Source organism: Tachypleus tridentatus, chromosome 1, assembly GCF_004210375.1.
Source record: "Tachypleus tridentatus isolate NWPU-2018 chromosome 1, ASM421037v1, whole genome shotgun sequence".
Classification (NCBI taxonomy): domain Eukaryota; kingdom Metazoa; phylum Arthropoda; class Merostomata; order Xiphosura; family Limulidae; genus Tachypleus; species Tachypleus tridentatus.
Window position 1 is genome coordinate 76,850,493 of NC_134825.1, and position 18,400 is coordinate 76,868,892.

Consider the following 18,400-nt stretch of genomic DNA (forward strand, 5'->3'; position numbering starts at 1 on the left):
GAAATTAATACATTTTCTACTACTCGTATGATTGGGTATTGCAAATGAACAAGTGCTTTTAAAGTAATGTGATGACGAATAACCCACTTTAAGACGAATAAGCCATCATAATTAAACAACAGTCCTATTTTAAAACAGCACCCTGGGGCGCAGTGATACCTTTACTTAGTTGTTACGCAATTCCCGATGTTGTGACTTCGTTCTTTCATATTCATTACACATTCATCTTTCTAGGTAAGATACTTACACCTGATAACGACAAAACTTTGTCTAAAGGTTGCACATTTACTACTGTTTTAGACATGTACTAGTAGTACAAGTTTTCTTCGTTTCCCATTTAAACCATTCCTAAAATTTATTAAAGCAAAAAGTTATTATTTTATTTTAATTTCAATAAAGTTCATCATATAATTACAGCAGTGAATACATACTGTAAGAGGTTAAACAATAGAGTAAATTGTCTTATGTCATTACCGAGGCTCTATTGTTACCATGACCATTGTTATCATACCATAATTACAGCAGTGAATACACACTGTAAGAGGTTAAACAATAGAGTAAATTGTCTTATGTCATTACCGAGGCTCTATTGTTACCATGACGTCTGAAAAAAGACATTTATTTTCAAAAAATGTTAATTTGAATATTACAGATTAAATTTTCTTACGTAGATCCACCAAAACCATGAAAATATGTATTATTCACAATAAAAAATTAATCAAACTAAGCACTTTCTTATTTGTCTAAATTTAAAACCTACATAGGATAAAGTCGTGAAACTTTTAAATAAGTTTGTATTATGGACGCAAACATGAACCCACATGATGATTATTTAGTTTTCAAATAAAAAACCGTTACTAGCAATGTTTTCTCCGTTTCTCTCTGGCTATTTCACCTATCTGTTGATCCGTGTTAATGCAGTAGTTCGCTAAAACTAAATATAATATTTTATTCATTTATATATTTTAACTTATTAATTTTTTTACAGTTAAACACAAAGCTATACAATGGGCTATCTGTTCTCTGTCCACCACGGGTATCAAAACCCTATTTCTGGCATTGTAAGTCCGCAGACATTGCTGTGTCACTTGGAAAGGAGGACCACTTATTAAAAGTCTCCATATTGTTATTCTAATATTATGATTATTATTTTTTACGTATAAGCATGTTACAAAGATTGTTGTCTTCATTAATGATCAGGTACTTCCCAGTATCTCAGCAGTAAGTCTGAGAACTTGTGTAAGTCAAAAATCGACTTTCGATACCTGTTGTGAGTCTGCACAGATAGCTAGCCCACTGCGTGTAACTCTGTGTTTAACATCAAACAGTAAGTATACACGTATAACTTGGTCTACATTATGGGACAGTGGGAAGTCTACTGATTTACAACATTAAAATCCAGGATTCGATTCTCCGCGGTAGACAAAAAATTGTCGAATCTAGCTTGACTATAAAATAAAACAAGTTATGTTTTGTGGCTCCATCTGTTGTTACGTAACTAATATCGCTCAATTTTTAAAACATGGTATCACAATTTGTTTATTTGCAGTTAACGCAAAAATTACACAATGGTGTATTTGTGCTGTAACCAACATGAATATCAAAACCCAGTTTTTGGCATTATAAGTCTTCAGATTTACTGCTGGAGGGAGGCATAATATTACAGCTTGTATTGGTTACATATGAAGCTTCTCAACTCTTGATATTGGTTACAAATGGAACTCCTCAGCAGCTAAACATGAAACTTCTTAGCAGCTGATATTAGCTAAACATGGAACAAAACTCAGCATTTGGTATTAGTTACATGTAGTAGCAGGGCGCTATTTGTTGAATTTCCAGTAGCAAGAAAGAGAGTTGTGAGACACAAATCGGTCAAGGTGTATAGGGCGGAGCACTATCCGCCAATTAATTTAATGAGGTTTAAGCATAAAATTTTATATGTAAATTATATTTATGTTATGATATCAAAGACAAGCATCTATATCCTATTTAGCAACTCTTCAGAATACACGTGTATGTCATAAAAGAATAAAAAATATGAAAATGACATATTTAAGTAATACACTAAGATAATATCTCTTTTAAAATGAAAAAAAGGAAAATTTGACCGCCACATATTGTTTGAATTTTAAAAACTCAAAAATGATACGATCGCAAGTAATAAAATGTGAAGTTTTTAGTACGCAAGTTGACGTGAAGTTAGGTTTTCTACATCTCAAGCAAAAACGTTCGGTAAGGTAAAACTTATTCTTCCTTCTTTTTCTTTTCTGTTGAGTTATCTAGATAAAGTCACAACGTCTTCTGATTCACTTTTCTGGGTATTTATCTTCATAAAAGAAGGGCCATTAACTGAAACAAACAACAAGGTGTCGACAATACTTATTAACATTCGACTATCTTTTGTCTGTAGCTAGAAGGTTTATGAATTCAAATCTAAATATGGCCCAGCATGCTAGGTGGTTAGGATAATCGGCTTGTAATCTAAGGGTCGTGGACTCGAATCTCTGTTACGACAAACATGCTCGCCCCTTTCAGCCGTTAGGGCATTGTAATATGACAGTCAATCCAAATATTTATTGGTAAAACAGTAGCCCAAAAATTGGCGGTGGATGGTGATGATTAGGTACCTTCCTATAGCCTTTCACTGATTAGATTAGTGACGGCTAGCGTAGATAGCCCTTGTGTAGCTTTAGGCTAAATTAAAAGAAAAAACAACAACTAAATCCAGCAACAGACGTGGAAGTTACATCAATTAAAGTTATAAACTTCTTCAAATTGTCACCCATATGTTTAGCATATTTTATATTATACAAATTCTTTATGATGGGGAATTTAATTGATTTTCATAGTTTTACAGTTGCATAATTTCACCATTTATCATCTCCAAACAAGATTATTTCATCCTCATCTGATGGTTATGATGGAGAACTGAGTACGACAACATATTACAAGATACCTTTGTCATTAAACATTTTACCGAAATTATCCACTAATGCTTGAAAAACTTATTGCGAAATTCTACATATTCTGTTCTATCAGCTTTAGATGGTTCAGTAATTAATAACTCTTTAACTTTATGCGTTCTTAAATACTTGCCTTTCATTATACTGGCATTTGTGTTATCCTTTTTTAAATAGTGTATAATAGTTTTACTGCAACTCAAACTTCGCTTTTAGCAGTGATAGCAGTTAAGTCCCTCTTCTGAAGTCACAGTGACAAGAACGTTAGAGCCTTTAAAGGTCTTTTCATGGTGGATAATTCCACCATTAATAGCCTTTTCTAAAACTTTCACAGTAGACCAGTGCATTTTGTTTTGTTGAAACGTATTTACTGTCTATAAAACACCTTTTAATGAAAATACAAGCGCGTGCAGTAATCAATGCATATAAATATGATAATCAGAAGATGTCAAAGTCTTAAGCAATATTACATGGGTGGACACAGGGGTCAGATGCCACTAAGTTATGCCGCCTTGGATTCTTTAGAGTTCAGAAAAAAAGAAAATAATTTGCAAATAACTGAAAATGACTTGCCTCAACAACAGTCTGAAAGACATCTTGAACTGCAAGCTCTAGTTTATGGTTCAAACATTGGATTACAATTACATCGTCATTAATCCTTTGAAGGATAATTGTTATTACTCCCTTTTATAGACCTTGCAGATGCATAATTACTACTCTATCTGTTGCAAAACCAACAAGACTTCGTCTAAGTATATATTCAGTTATAAATAGCTGTTGAAAGTGGAAAGCACCATTTAGAAATTTTACAACTACAATGTCAAAAAAGTTTTACGACATACATTAGAATGGAATTTGCACATACCCGCTTTATTTGAACCTCGATTTACAGCGATTTTCTTTTCTTTTGTTTTATCCACAACAAAGATTTGCTTTCAACGCTTATCTCCACGGTCAGTCTCTTCCCTGCTTTTCTGATGCTAAGACATTTTTTCGTGATTAGTATCTTGTCATAAAATTATTTTGAAGATGCTGTTGTCATCCCAATGATAAACGCTGGCTCAACGTACTTAGCACATTCTTTTTTGAAATACGAGATCCCATACAACAAAGTGTGAAAAACACTAGACTACCATTTACGTCTATGAGATGAGTTCGAACTTTCGGGGTCGAATTCCCTATTTAAAACGCTCTCCCCCTCACCCAGATATTAACTTGTTTTCAATTGAGGTGTCACATTTCTTCGCAGTTCTTCTGAGTATGGACTTGGAAACAAAACATACTAATTTTGGACCCCACCTAAAAATATTTAATTTTAAACCTCTCTCTCTCTCTCTATCGGTGTTTGAGTAAGATATGTTCATACCCTGGAGGGTTAGGTTCTCTTTGACCTCTTCCTCCTCCTCGTACTTATGGTCTTATCGTATTGGAATTTATAATTATTGAACTGAATATTATTCTGATCCTTTTCAGGGCAATGTCCATGTATTGTGGCACATATGTAGTTGTTATTTTGCTTTATCAGCAGAATGTCAAGTTTGTTGGTGGCACTTTTTTTTTCTTTTTTAAATTATTTTTTTATTACTTTTATTTATTTATTTATTTGTATTTATTTTTTATGTTTAAAATATAAACTGACTGAGGAGAGATATTTAGGACTAACTTCATCATGTATGAGGTACCTGTCTAGTTTGCATAGTAATTTGTTTTTCATCCAATTTTGATCGAAGTACATTATTGTACTCTGTAGGAGTCTGTCTGGTACGGTTGGTATGTTCGAATATTTGTGTATGAATTGAGATTATGTACTTCTTGGAACTTTGTATGCTGTTGTAAGGAGTGTGTTTTGGATTGTTTGTAGTTTGGTTTTAATTATTTTATTGCTTACAGTTATCCATGCTGGAGCTGCATAATCTATTACAGGTGTAATGTATGTTTTGTAGATTTTTAGTATGTTGTCTGTAGATGCTCCACTGTTTTTACCAGTTAGACTTCTAGCATAGTTAGTTCTTCGCCAGACTTTATTTTTAAATTCGTTGGCATGATTAATCCAAGTTAATTTTGAATCATAGGTTAGACCTAAAAATTTTGCCGATGTGGCAGTCTGAAGTAGTGTGCCATTCATATATAATTCTGGCTGTTGTTTTTTGTGTTTTGTCAATTTCGTAAATACTACGAGATGTGTTTTTGCTGTGGTTATTTTTATTCTATATTTTTGGCAGTATTCACGTATTCTATGTAATTGTGGTTGTAAGTTTGTGCCTGCTATTGCTGATGTTGAGGCACTTTTCCAGACTGCCACATCATTTGCGAACTGTGAAGAGAATCCATGATTTGGATCTTTCAATGGCATATTGTTTACATACATGATGAAGAGTATAGGGCTAACCACCCCTCCCTGAGGGATACCAGCTTCTGGAGTAAACTACTCAGGAAAGGTACCTTCAACATTCATTCTACACTTTCTATTTTCCAAAAAGTTAGATAGCCAGCGAATAATTCCACGCGGTAGTTCCATTTAATTCATTCGGAGCCTCAGACCATCGTGCCATACAGTGTCGAATGCTTTCTTGATATTAAGGAAGCAAGCGACAGTACATTATTTTTTATTGAAGCTGTTTATTATAGTTTCGGTTAATCTAACCTGAATCCATTTTGTTCTTTTGGTAATTTTGATGTTATCTCCAATAATGTGGAGAGTCTATTACTGATTATTCTTTCGAAAATTTTGCCCATACAGCTAGTCAGGCTGATTGGTCGGTAGCTATTAGGTTTATTTGCTGGCTTACCTTCCTTATGGAACATTAATATATTAGCAAGCTTCCAAGAAACTTGGATGTATCCTGAGGATAGAGATAGATTAAAAAGTATTTTTTAGGTGGTCAAACAATTTCGGAGTGCTCTTTTTTAGAAGGATAGCTTGTATTCCATCTTCACCTGGAGATTTGTTTTTGTGCTTTTTATTGCTTCAAGTAGTTCTTGTAGGGATATTTCTTTTGTTAGTAACGTGTTTTCATAATTTGTGATAGGTCTTGTGTTTGTTTCAGTTATGTTTATTGGAAAAATTGGTTCAAATTGTTTTTTGTTGTTTAATATATGGTTGGTGACTTTATTGAGGAAATATGTATTCATATCTGTATCAGAGTGAGTTTTAAATGTATTTTGAAGTTTATCTTTGAAAGCTTCGGCTATTTCTTTATTTGTGTGTGCTATTCTATTATTATGTTCTAAACCTGTTTTTTGTTTGTTTGTTTTTTTAATTTCGCGCAAAGCTACACGAGGGCTATCTGCGCTACCCTTCCCTAATTTAGCAGTGTAAGACTAGAGGTAAGGCAGCTAGTCATCACCACCCACTGCCAACTCTTGGGCTATTTTACCAACGAACAGTGGGACTGATCGTTACATTATAACGCCCCCACGGCTGAAAGGGCGAGCATGTATGGTGCGATGGGGATTTGAGCCCGCGACCCTCATATTATGACTCGAACGCCTTAATCCAGCTGGCCATTTCTAAACCTGTCTATAGTGTCAGATTTCATGACGAACTCATTTAGAGACTACAAAAGCTTAGAGATTGCTTGAATGTGGAAAGAAGAAAACTTTTTTTTTTCTACAAGTTTAACAAATGTACAACATTTTGACAGCTTTGGTGGTTAGAACGCTGGATTTGCATTCTTTGAGCGAAGGATTAGAATCCTCGTCATCAAAAGCACTCGCCCTTTTATAATGTAATGGTCAGTCCCACCATTCGTTGTTCGAAGAGTAGCTCAAAAGATGGCGGCGTTGCCTAGCAGCCTTCCTTCTATCACTGCTAAATTAGAGATGGCCAGCGCAGATAGCCCTCGAGAAGCTATGCACAACATTCAAAGCCAGACCAACATTTTGACGAGATTTGTCATCATTTTGTAGAAACGTCGTATATTTGTTAACGTATTAAATTTATAAAGTTATTCATTTAAACCGTCTCTAAACGTTATTACTTTTGTGAATATGTTACTTTCTTCAAAGTTGTTTGAGTTTCTTGGTTTAGACATACAGGAGCTATAGACAATGACATCACTGCTAGTGTGGTGTGTGGACTTTCTTTTTGAGAGCTCTGCCACAACAAGTTGTTGCTGCATCCATCTTCTACTACAGAAATAAATATTGGGCAAGGAAACTGTTGCCTGCAACAGTTCTTGAAAGCTCATTACTTGGAGAAGTTTACAAACGATCCACAGTCGACTCCTATTTGCCTCTCTTCGTTTGAATTGTATCGTCATGTTAAAATTGAAATATGTTATTAAACATTATTTTTTTACAGCGAGAAGAATTTTTTGAGAGCTTATTGACAGAGCGGAATTATAACTGGGAACACACAGTATAAGTGACTGTTTCTAATATTTGTATTTCATTAAACGTGAGCATACTATTTACAGTACTATTTTACAGTTTGGTTAGAAAAACTTACCTTTAAAGTTGTGTTTGTCGTGACTGTTTTCAGTTAAGTACAAAACTACCCAATGGACTATCTCTGCTGTATCGAAACCCGCTTTTAAGTCTGCATGGGAGGGACTTTTATGACAATGGATAAACGAAACGCTATTCTATAAAAGTTACACTTAAAAATTTGTTGCAATTAAAATTTTGTTGTTGTTGGTTTAATTCCAGTAAAATGAATCCTTTCTATTTATACAGTCCTCTGAAGCGTTATAGACTCATAGGCTACTATTCTTGCATTTCCTGTTCGTATTTTTGTTATACCATAAATACATGAATAAGTATGTCCCTCATCTTGTCAAATAACTGCATCTTGCAAAATGCATTCAATAAGAAGGTTACAGTTTAACTGAGTGCTATATGATAATGCAGGTATTAATGTGACCCCTCGCGTGAACCAAATTGACACGAGACAGAAAAAAGTTCCTTTACTGATATTACTAAAGGTCTTTTATTTGTGTAATGTTATATTGATTCTGGATATTCCTGTATAAATATTTTTTGTTTATTATTGAATTTCGCGCAAAGTACACGAGGGCTATCTGCGCTAGCCGTCCCTAAGTTAGCAGTGTAAGACTAGAGGGAAGGCAGCTAGTCATCACCACTCACCGCCAACTCTTGGGCTACTCTTTTGCCAACGAATAATGGGATTGACCATACATTATAACGCCCCCACGGCTGAAAGGGCGAGCATGTTTGGTACGACGGGGATTCGAACCTGCGACCTTTGGATTACGAGTCGAACGTCTTAACCCATCTGGCCATCCCGGGCCGTATAAATATTTAAGTCAGCGATACATTATTTGAAAAATAAATTTTATTTGTCTCATTATTGCGAATGGTTAGTTATTGTTTGTTTATTTTTTAATTTCACTCAAAGCTATCTGCGCTAGCCGTCCCTAATTTAGCAATGGAAAACGAGGGAAGGCAGCTAGTCATCGCCACCCACCGCCAACTCTTTTACCAACGAATAGTCACATTATAACGCTCCCACGGCTGAAAGGGCGAGCATGTTTGTTGTAACGGATATTCGAACCCACGACCCTCAGATAACGAATTGAGCACCTTAACCACCTGGCTGTGCTGACTAGTAATTCGAATGTGAGGAAACTTCACAGACTTGCTAGTTTAAATAATATATTGATAAAATACAGGTCAAATTTTAAACTAATTTTAAGCCCCACATAATGCTTTTTTTTCAAACTTATCCGTGATTAAAGTGATTTTTATTATTAAGATAACAAAATACAATAACATTTCATACATTACTACAATTCAATACATTTTAGGGAGGTAACAACGTAAGTTGCTACTGATGTTTAAGTTTCATTGATTTTACTTTAACTGTAGATTGGCTGGCCATCATCAGTATGAGAGAAGGCAGTGACAGGTATAAGTGATGTAAATATGCTTTTGGAGTTCAAAAGATAAAACTGAAAACTATACCAGCAGCAAACGCAGAAAAGGAAAACGTAATGTTAAAGTTTGTGATGTTAGACTAGGAACATAAAAACAAATCAACTTTGCTAAGTGTACTAGAACAAAGTCAGGAGGACCAAGTAACCTCAAATTATACAGTCCAGTCCGAACCTCAAATCACTTGATATTTCTGGAAACGTTAAGCCTAATACCTTTCGTTCTAATGAAAACACTAAAATAACATGTCTACTTTTTGACATTAATTTGGCGAATGAAGATCCAACTGAAGATGTCCATGTTAATAGGTCAAGGAGTGTTAAATCTGCGAGATCTTACATCACTGATTGTGACGATCCCGGAACATGGCCAAATGTGATTGCTCAGAAAGTAAAATAATTGTTTGTTGTAAAAAGGCCTATTACAGCTGTAAAAACTAATTCTTCCTTAAAGACGATTCAAATACGAGATTTTCGTTCCGCAACTACAGAAGTAAGCTCCTAGATCGAGTTTTCAGGCAGAAGATGGCTAGTATTTTCTAAGACAGAAGATTTTTGTTGTTTTTCTTCAATTTTTTTAAGAGCATTGGCTCAGCTAACCGCAACTGGTTACAAAAATTGGCAGAATGAGTCAGTACACTTAAAACAACACTAAACTTTTCCCACAAAAATGACTTAAAGGAGACATTCCCACAACTATTTATTGTACTAAAGATACTGCTTACTCTGCTAATTACAGTCATTTCTATAGAAAAAAAGGTTCAGTCATCATAATTTATGCAAAAATCCTCCGCAAGTTAGGATCATCTGACAGGTATAGAAATGATCATATAGGAAACTGTTAGCAGTATATAACAGGTGTAATAGGTATTTATTTGATCCTTCCATAATTAGTATGAAATACATCTTTATTTAGTCATATTCACATGACTAATGTGAATGCAACTAAATATCACAAGGTTGTAAACTTTGTTCATAAGTTTAAGTTAGCATTTAGATTTTTCTGCATGGACTTCTGGGAAAGTAGTCTATTCAGATATGTAGAAATCTATAGAAATTAGCTTAGATATGTATTAAACTATTTGTTGAAGTATGCAATCTGAAGACTTATTGAACTAAGGCTCCACCTGGTCATGAGTGAAGAATTCACATAATATCCACTATCAATCGCATGCTTGTTTGTTTTGTAGCTCTTGATTTTGTACTCAACAAAGTCATACAGATTAGAAGCATAGCTAATTTATTAACAAATACTAAACAATAAAAAATTTCATGTTTCCAAATTCATTTCTATTTTCTTTATTGCTCAGGTTTGATTTATTCTTTGTTTAACAGTTATAATCCTGCACAATGTGAATACCTTCCGTTTTTCTGTTGTATATCAGTGTACCCGAGTTATATCAATATATATTTAAAAAGTATATCAAAAATACAATTAGAATAAAACTGCTCAAAATAGTTGAGAATTCACTGGAATTTGTAACATTATTTACAACCAGGCAAAAAACTATTATAAAACAATGTCAATCAGTTCACATCAACATGAAGTGTGATCACCATGATCAAAATAGGAATGATGTCATATATGTTGAGTGCTTAAAATCAGCTTCACATTTATCATTAACTCTTTTCACAGAGTTGTATTATGACTAATTTTAGTGTCTAGGGTCACTTGACAGAACAAGGTGCATCTCTCATGAGCATTCTTTGCATGGTTTGCAAAAATTAATGTCTGGTGAATGTGGAATCAACTCTATTTGGCCAGTTTTTTTGTGTTTTTTTTACAGGAATGTTTCCACAAATTTAGCATAGTTTTCGAGGCATTATTTCTGTAACTGCACCATTACATGTGGATTTATTGTTAGATAATCTTACCTCTTAATCTTAACTTGATCTTACGGGGGATTTCTGTGCAACCAGAAAAGCCACCTGGGTATGCCACTGGTGATTATCACCCATCAAGATAAAATCAAAACCAAATTTCACCAGAACATCAAAATACAGAATTACAGGATGTCACAACCATAATACATCATCTTAGTGGTACCATTTTGAAGGATATAGATATACACATATGCATCATGTTTCTGTATGAAAATAGGGGTGTATCAAATTCCGTATTCTTTTCAAATAAATAAATTCCTGCAGGGCAAAGCAGATTCACCTGTAAAAATAATACTGCTCAATGTGTTATTAGTTTATTATATGCATTCCTAGACACCATTGTAGAAGGGTTATTTGTGCATTGTTATGGGTGGATGAATCTCAATGGGCATCCAGCATACAGATTAGGTTTGTAAATCTGTTGCTAACAAATACAGCACCCATGTGCAACTGTTAACATCTGACTTAATCTCAAAGCCTAAATCCTGTGACTGCAGCAAACCAGAATCCAAAAATGATCATCTGCCTTGCTTAGCTGACTGAACAACCATATCACTTGATGACATACTGCTTCACTTAAATGTCTGAACAATCTTAACATTGGATTACGGCCTGCTACACTTACGTGTCTGGTCAATTGTGCCATTCAATGATGGCTAACCTTGTTTAGCTGTTTGAACAAATGTACCATTGGATGATGTTCTGTCATGTTTAACTGCCTAAACAACCATGTAATTTAACAAGAATCTGCCTAGTTTGGTTGTCTGAATAACCATACTATTAGTTTAATAGCAGTTTCACATGTTGCTAAAAACACTTGAAGCAACTAGCAATAATATGCTGTGGTTAGCTTCCATTTTTCCAGTAGCTCTCCATATGAATAAAGCATTCAAATGTCTGAGGTCTAACAATGTTTCATGAACAATTTGTAGTATTTTGAGTTGTTTGAAATTAAGCACAAAGTTACACAAGAGACTATCTGTACTCTGTTTAATAAGTCAGCCAAACATCTTATTTTCTTAAGAATCCTACTTTAAAACACAGATTAACAAACTGAAACTTGTACTTCAATTTATATTGTGAAATTCATTAATACAATATTTATGTGTTTACTTTTAAAAAAAGTTTGGTTATAACTTTATTAATGAAATGAAATTTGAATTTTATTTCTTTATATCAGGTTCTAGCCTCCAACAATCACTACATTACAATGGCTATTAAAATATCTACTCTCATAGCAACTAGCTTTATTCTTCTGTGTCATATTTCCATTAGTGATGATGCTCTTCTGAAATAAATGAAAAACAAAGTTATTTACAAATACAGTGATTGATTCTCATCAAAATCACCAAGTTCACAGAAATTTATACCTATAATCAAGTATATTTTAACTTATAAATCACAACACTGACTGTAAGAAAATTCTGTTAGCAATACAAAAAAACCATCAAGTTTTCCAACAACCATATAAAACTAGACTTTAATTAAGTTACTGTAAAATGACTAATTTAAGTATGTAATGTTTCATTGTTGCAAATTTTATTAGTCCACATAAAATAAACTTTTATAATCATTACATACCTCAGTTAACAGTTAAACAGTAACTGTATTAGACAGTTGATCCAATTACTGAATATGGGACGAGACTGTTTTAAGTAATGTTTCTATTTCAGTAAGATACATATTAAGTTTTATAAATATAACAGAAAAATGCATAGCATAACTTAAAGATTTTGTGTGTTTACTCTCTCTGTAGGGCAATATGTCTATTTTATTGCCATAAAATACCACTCTGTAGGAATACATATATTTTTTTAATAACAGCTTTGGCCATCATACAGTGGAGAACTCAAAAATGTTGATCAGAAAGCTGAAAATCTAACAAAAATCCCAAAATGGAAACTCCTGTGGCTCAGAACAAACACCTATTGAGAAGTTAAGACTTCAACCAAAAGCCCAAAGATATATGCACAAGCTGACATAAGAGTACAATGGTGTTTACCATATATTTCAAATGTAGTCAGTTTTCATTAAAGGAAATACTATGAATGTAATTTGAGATCACCATTATGGTAACTACAATATTTATTTATTTATGTACTTGCCAGAACTACTTTTTTAAAGCACTTTCTTCATATGTAACAACTGCACCCTAATGGCCATTTTTATAACTAAAAGGAAAAAAAGAAAAAAGCCATCACAAGTGAGATCACATTAAAACACAGTAGGAACTGAGAAACATATGTGAAAACAAAAGTGGCTATGAGTAAGTTATAGAGAAGTGCTCACTAAAAAGAAGAAAGAAGCAAAACCTAACTTTTGAGTTTCATCGTTTATACATTATCAAAACTTGGGAGAAAAAATAAAAACGAAACAACTTTGCAATATGGTTGTTTGTTAGAGGCATTCTTTAGCTATGCGGTTAGAACTTTTTAATGTAAACTTCAAATTTTACAAAATATAAGAATTACACAAACAGGTCTCAGCATATTTCATAAAAAATAAAATTCTGTTATAAAAATTTGTTACAAAGCAAACAAACCAAAGTTTGAAAATGTTTGGGAGTACTGTTCAAGTTTGAGATATGGTTTGAATAATGTTTCACTGAGGGACTGATTAGACAATAGGTGTAGTCACAAATGTCTTGCAATTATACACCTGAATTTTTAGTTACACACACAAGAAAAACTTATAAAACAATGAAGTATTTTTGCTTTTTTTTTAACTGTCGCAATTTCCAGAAAGGCCATTCAAACTAAACAGAAGTATGCATATACATTAATGAGTCATATTACCTTCAGCAATTTTTCTTTGTTTTTCTTCCCATGCTGCAACAGCTGCTGGAGAGTTAACTGTAAAACAAAACACCAACTTTTATAAGTACTCTACACTACAAAAGTTCATCCTGGCTAGACTAATTACAACATTGAAAACAAATGTCTATCAAGACTTTACCACCACATGAAAATCAATTACATCAATAGTATGTATTCTGTAAAATAATTTAAATTATAATTAAATTACTGATCCAACAATCCAATTTACCCTCCCCCAACACACAATTATTTTACAAGCCTTTTATTAGGCACCTTGTCAAATTCATTTTAAAAATCCACATAATCCAAATCCATACCTTTTCCCTCATCAACATAAGCAGTAACCTCTCCATGGAATTATGACAGATTTAATAACTATAATTACATTAGTTGATCACTATTAGTGCCAGAAGATACATAGAATTTGATCATTTGCATTTTCAAAGTTCAGTTAACTTTTCATAGCTGAAGAATCAAGGCAAGTTTTTTTGTTAGTGCCTTAGGAGCCCAGAAAATGTCATATTGGCAAAAATACTCTAATATCTTTGTAACACTTTCTTAGCTTTTAATTCTAAGTTCTTTATTTAAAAAACAGAGAACCAGTGTAAAGTGAACCAAACTATTATGAATCATACTGAAGTTAATACAAAATGTTTAGCCATATAGACTACAATCTAATAAAACTTAATGCATAAAACCAGAAATCATTCAGTTTTATGATAAAACTACTTTCTAGTTTGTTACATTCTGCTAAAAAAAAGGAAAAGCATCTTCTTTACTGCTCCAAGTTTTAATAATTGATGCTTGTACAGCCTCAAGTCTATTAGCTGCATATCTTGTAATAAATCAGAAAAATAAAAAGATAGTGTGGCTTTTACAGAGCCCTAATATATTGTGCTTATACAGTGTTAAGCAGATTATGTTAAAATGATTTTTAATATGCAAGTCTGAAAGTTATGTTAATTGCAACCAACATGAATTCACACTGGAAGAATATATATCAGAACTACATATTGATACTGAAATATTTGTATTTCATAGGTAGTGTGATGCTACTTAAAATTAATATCTTTCAGAAAGGGTTTATAATAGTTTTCTGCTACAAAATATTCATAGATGTAAATCATGAATACTTGTCCAGATCAGGGATTTAGAATTCAAGACAGGAATATCTCTTACTTAAAGGTATTGGAAAACTAAAGGAATATGGATCAACTTGGGACACCAAGAGCATCCTGAGAGAGAGGGAGACCTGTAAGTAATACTACAAACATGGTAAGTTGTAACATCTGGTAAAGAATTTACAAACACAAAGGTCAGTGACAAAAGAAAAACATGCCATAAATAATAGTATGCAAGCATAATCACGAAAGAACCCTATCAGGAAAAATACAGTCATGGGTACATGATAAAATCTGATCCATTGCATATCCATTCAATCATCATATAAATCAAGCAGGTGAAGAATAAAATGAGTATTTTTGCTATTCCATACAAAGATAAAGCCGGTCACATCATTAACAGATTTCTGTGCAATTAGACTTCTGAAAGATGCTTGGAAACCATCATTCTCATACATCAGATGCATTATGGAAAGTTCTTAGCAAAGAGAGGTAGACTGTGGACATGACAATTTTGCACCAGAACCATTGGTTATGAAACTTAACTTGCCAGTTATTGTCAGTATTGATCTTCAAATAAAGCATGGCATGGCACTATGTACCATAATAACACAACTCCAAAATTATTCTAATATACTCAACTTCCCTTCCTCTACATGTTATTAATATTTGAGTGCCTTTATTAATCTGGCCATAGAATTGCAATAAATAAGCAAAAAAAGTTTATTTAATGGACAATTAACAATGCCTCTAGCATATTAACTTGTTTATATCTTGTAAAAAAAAAAATATAGTGACAATATTTCAAGCAATCTTAATATACAATGCTGATAGTAACAACTCTGATCTGTGTAACTTCTATGCTCATTAAAAATAATAAATAATAGAGCAGACTTCTATACATATTAATATCATATGCACAAAGTGCTTCTAATCTATTGTCCAACTTCCAATAAATAAGCAAAATGAATACAACTTGACTTCTCAGCAATATTTATATTTGATGCAGAAAGTAAATTTAATCTATTAACTTGCCTGTATTTATTTAACCCAAAAATGGTAATTTTTAAGTTATTTTAGCATTTGATTCTAATTGAATCTAGTCTTAATTTATTGTAATTAAAAACATGAAAAAGAATTAGAAAAAAGTAAAATGCATTAAAAAGATAGACATATTTGTACTAGGCAGTAATATGTTAAACACACAGCACCTCTAGTCTTAAGTAAAAGTTGTTTTTTGACACTCGAAACAAAACACGAAAATGTGCTATTGGGTTTATGTCAGTTAAGTTAAGCTAAATAAATTGACATTGAAAATAAGATTTATCATTTTAGATATTTCAATGTGTACACTTATTATGTCCAAAGAAATGAATAAATGAACTTGGTTTTTTTTATGACAACTGAATATATTGCAGCAACTTAGCTTACAGTTTCAACCTGTAAAATCTAAATCTTTTACATGATAATGGATATTTCAGAACAAATAGTTCAAGTCATTTCTAATAAAACTTGAACAATATGCAGAATCTCATGAAATATCAGTTACTTGACCATCATTGTCAACAAATTCTCTTCACTTTTAGTTTTTTTTTTTACCATTTTCAAAATTAAATCATTCCTCCTATGCAAACAACCCAACTACCATCACCTAACTTCTTACAACTAATGTATGTCTTTTCATTGTTGTTTTCCATATTTTTCCAGTTTTCAATTTCTCTTCACAAATTTTTACTGCAACTACTTTGTTTTTTTTCCCTCACAATTCATTGGTTGGCTTCCATTTTCTGTAGTCAGCATCAAACAGACAACAGCACTAGCACTGGATAATGAAACATTTGCTTTGGTAAAAACTCAAATGATTGGTGTCAAGTTAGTGCAGCTGATTTAAAAAATGTACACAGAGTTTGTTCTTTATCTCTATAATGTGAGTTATAGTTATATCTCAATATTTTATCACTGCTATTTGAAATATCATCTAATCAACTCAGTACAATATATTTGTGCTGTGAAATTAAATTTAATTACACAATTTAATGTTTAAAGGCACACATTTTTGATAACTTCAAACATCAACTATATTGTATTGATGTAAAATTCCAAATATATTCTTTATTCATGCAATTAGTTCTTGATATGATTGTAGCAAATCACACCACTTTTGCTTAATTCCCACACCCACATACTTCCCACTTGTGCTCAGTTTGCTAGAACATTTGAAAAGTCCCTTGACTGGACATAAAAAGGACAGAGTTATATGCCTCTCTTTCAGTTGCTGCTCAATCATTCAGTCGGTCACTTCCTCTCACTCTGAACACAGTCAAAACAAAGTCTGATCTTCTTCGTTCATGAAACATCTTAGTGGAAACATATTCATCACAGCATTTCAAACTCCTCCTGACATCAAAGACCTTGGGGGATATACCCATTAAGGTTACTCCTCATTGCACTTTGAAAACTTCCAGAGGAGTCACAGTTGAAAAAGATTTAAGGACTGTCCCCAAATTGGAGATCCTTGCAGGTCTCACCAGCCAAGGTGTCACATCAGTACGCCAAATCTTCACTCGAAAAGATGGAATTCTGGAACTAACAAATGTTCTAATACTAACATTTATAACACCATGTCCTCTCACCATAATAAAAGCAGGATATCTGAATTGTACAGTGTGACCTTATATTCCAAATCCTGTATGATGTTTCCATTGTCAATAATTTGGGCATTCAAAACAATCTTGCCATGGTTTCTTTACCAGTGACCGTTGTGGTGGTAAAGACCATAATGCCTCTGAATGCAACTCGAACCACATTGTATAAACTGTAATGGAAAGCATCCTTCTTATTTTACCCCTTGCCCTAAATGGGTAGAAGAAAAAGAAGTACAATGTCTCAAGACAGTTAACAATCTCACTTACACAGAGAGTCGAAAATTGTTATTACCTATTCCAACCAGTACTTATGCTACTATAACCCGTCCAAACAGACCTTACCATATCCCATACAGTCTTCACCAGCATATCTTAATGAAACACTTCCCAAAATCAACACAGTTCACGAATCAGTGCCTCCTTCCATCTCTGTTCTGACCACACCTTCCAATCATTGCCAAGCTTCATCTTCAAATTAAAATGTTTCCATGGGGTCTCTCTCTCTTGATACCCTGAAAATTAAACAAACCATTCGTACATGCCCTCAATTATTAGTACGTGTACCAATAAATTCAGACCCGACCATTCGAACTAGAGCAGGATCCACAGAGGGCAACAGATCCACATCCAATAAATAAAAAAATGTGGTAGTAAGCAGAAGGACTCTTTACTATCTTCTCTGAAATAATCACACATGGCCACACTAATCCAATCAAATTTGACTGACAAAGATCTGATTGACTTTTATCATCCCATATGTCTATCTTTGCAGGAAACATTTCTACAGCCTACAAATACAGTTACTATCTGACACTATTCATTATACCAGAACAACAAGCTATGTGTAGAATGGGGACATGGGGGAGTTGCATTGCTGGTTGATCAGCATGTGCCTATCCAGTTCCTGTCATTGACCACACCCTTGGAGGCTGTAGCCATCTGTGTTTCCTTGGTATGTACCATCACTATTTGCTTTCTGTACCTTACACCTGAAATGCATTATAATCAATCAGACCTCGATACCCTCCTTAAGCAACTGCCATCTAACTTTTTAATCTTAGGAGATTTCAATGGGCATAA

At 33.3% G+C, this 18,400-nt stretch overlaps 1 protein-coding gene across 2 annotated transcripts in view; it reads right to left on the bottom strand.

The window, feature by feature from the left end:
- Window positions 1-11,711: 11,711 nt before the first annotated feature.
- Window positions 11,712-18,400, bottom strand: part of roh (reduction of Rh1) — a 29,549-nt gene continuing 22,860 nt past the window's right edge. For both annotated transcript variants that reach the window (XM_076505640.1, XM_076505648.1), the window contains exons 3-4: window positions 13,534-13,590; window positions 11,712-12,026 (exon numbers count right to left, since the gene is read on the bottom strand). In XM_076505640.1, coding sequence (XP_076361755.1) covers window positions 12,010-12,026; window positions 13,534-13,590 — 74 coding nt within the window. In that variant the 3' untranslated portion in view covers window positions 11,712-12,009. The remainder of the gene's footprint in view (window positions 12,027-13,533; window positions 13,591-18,400) is intronic.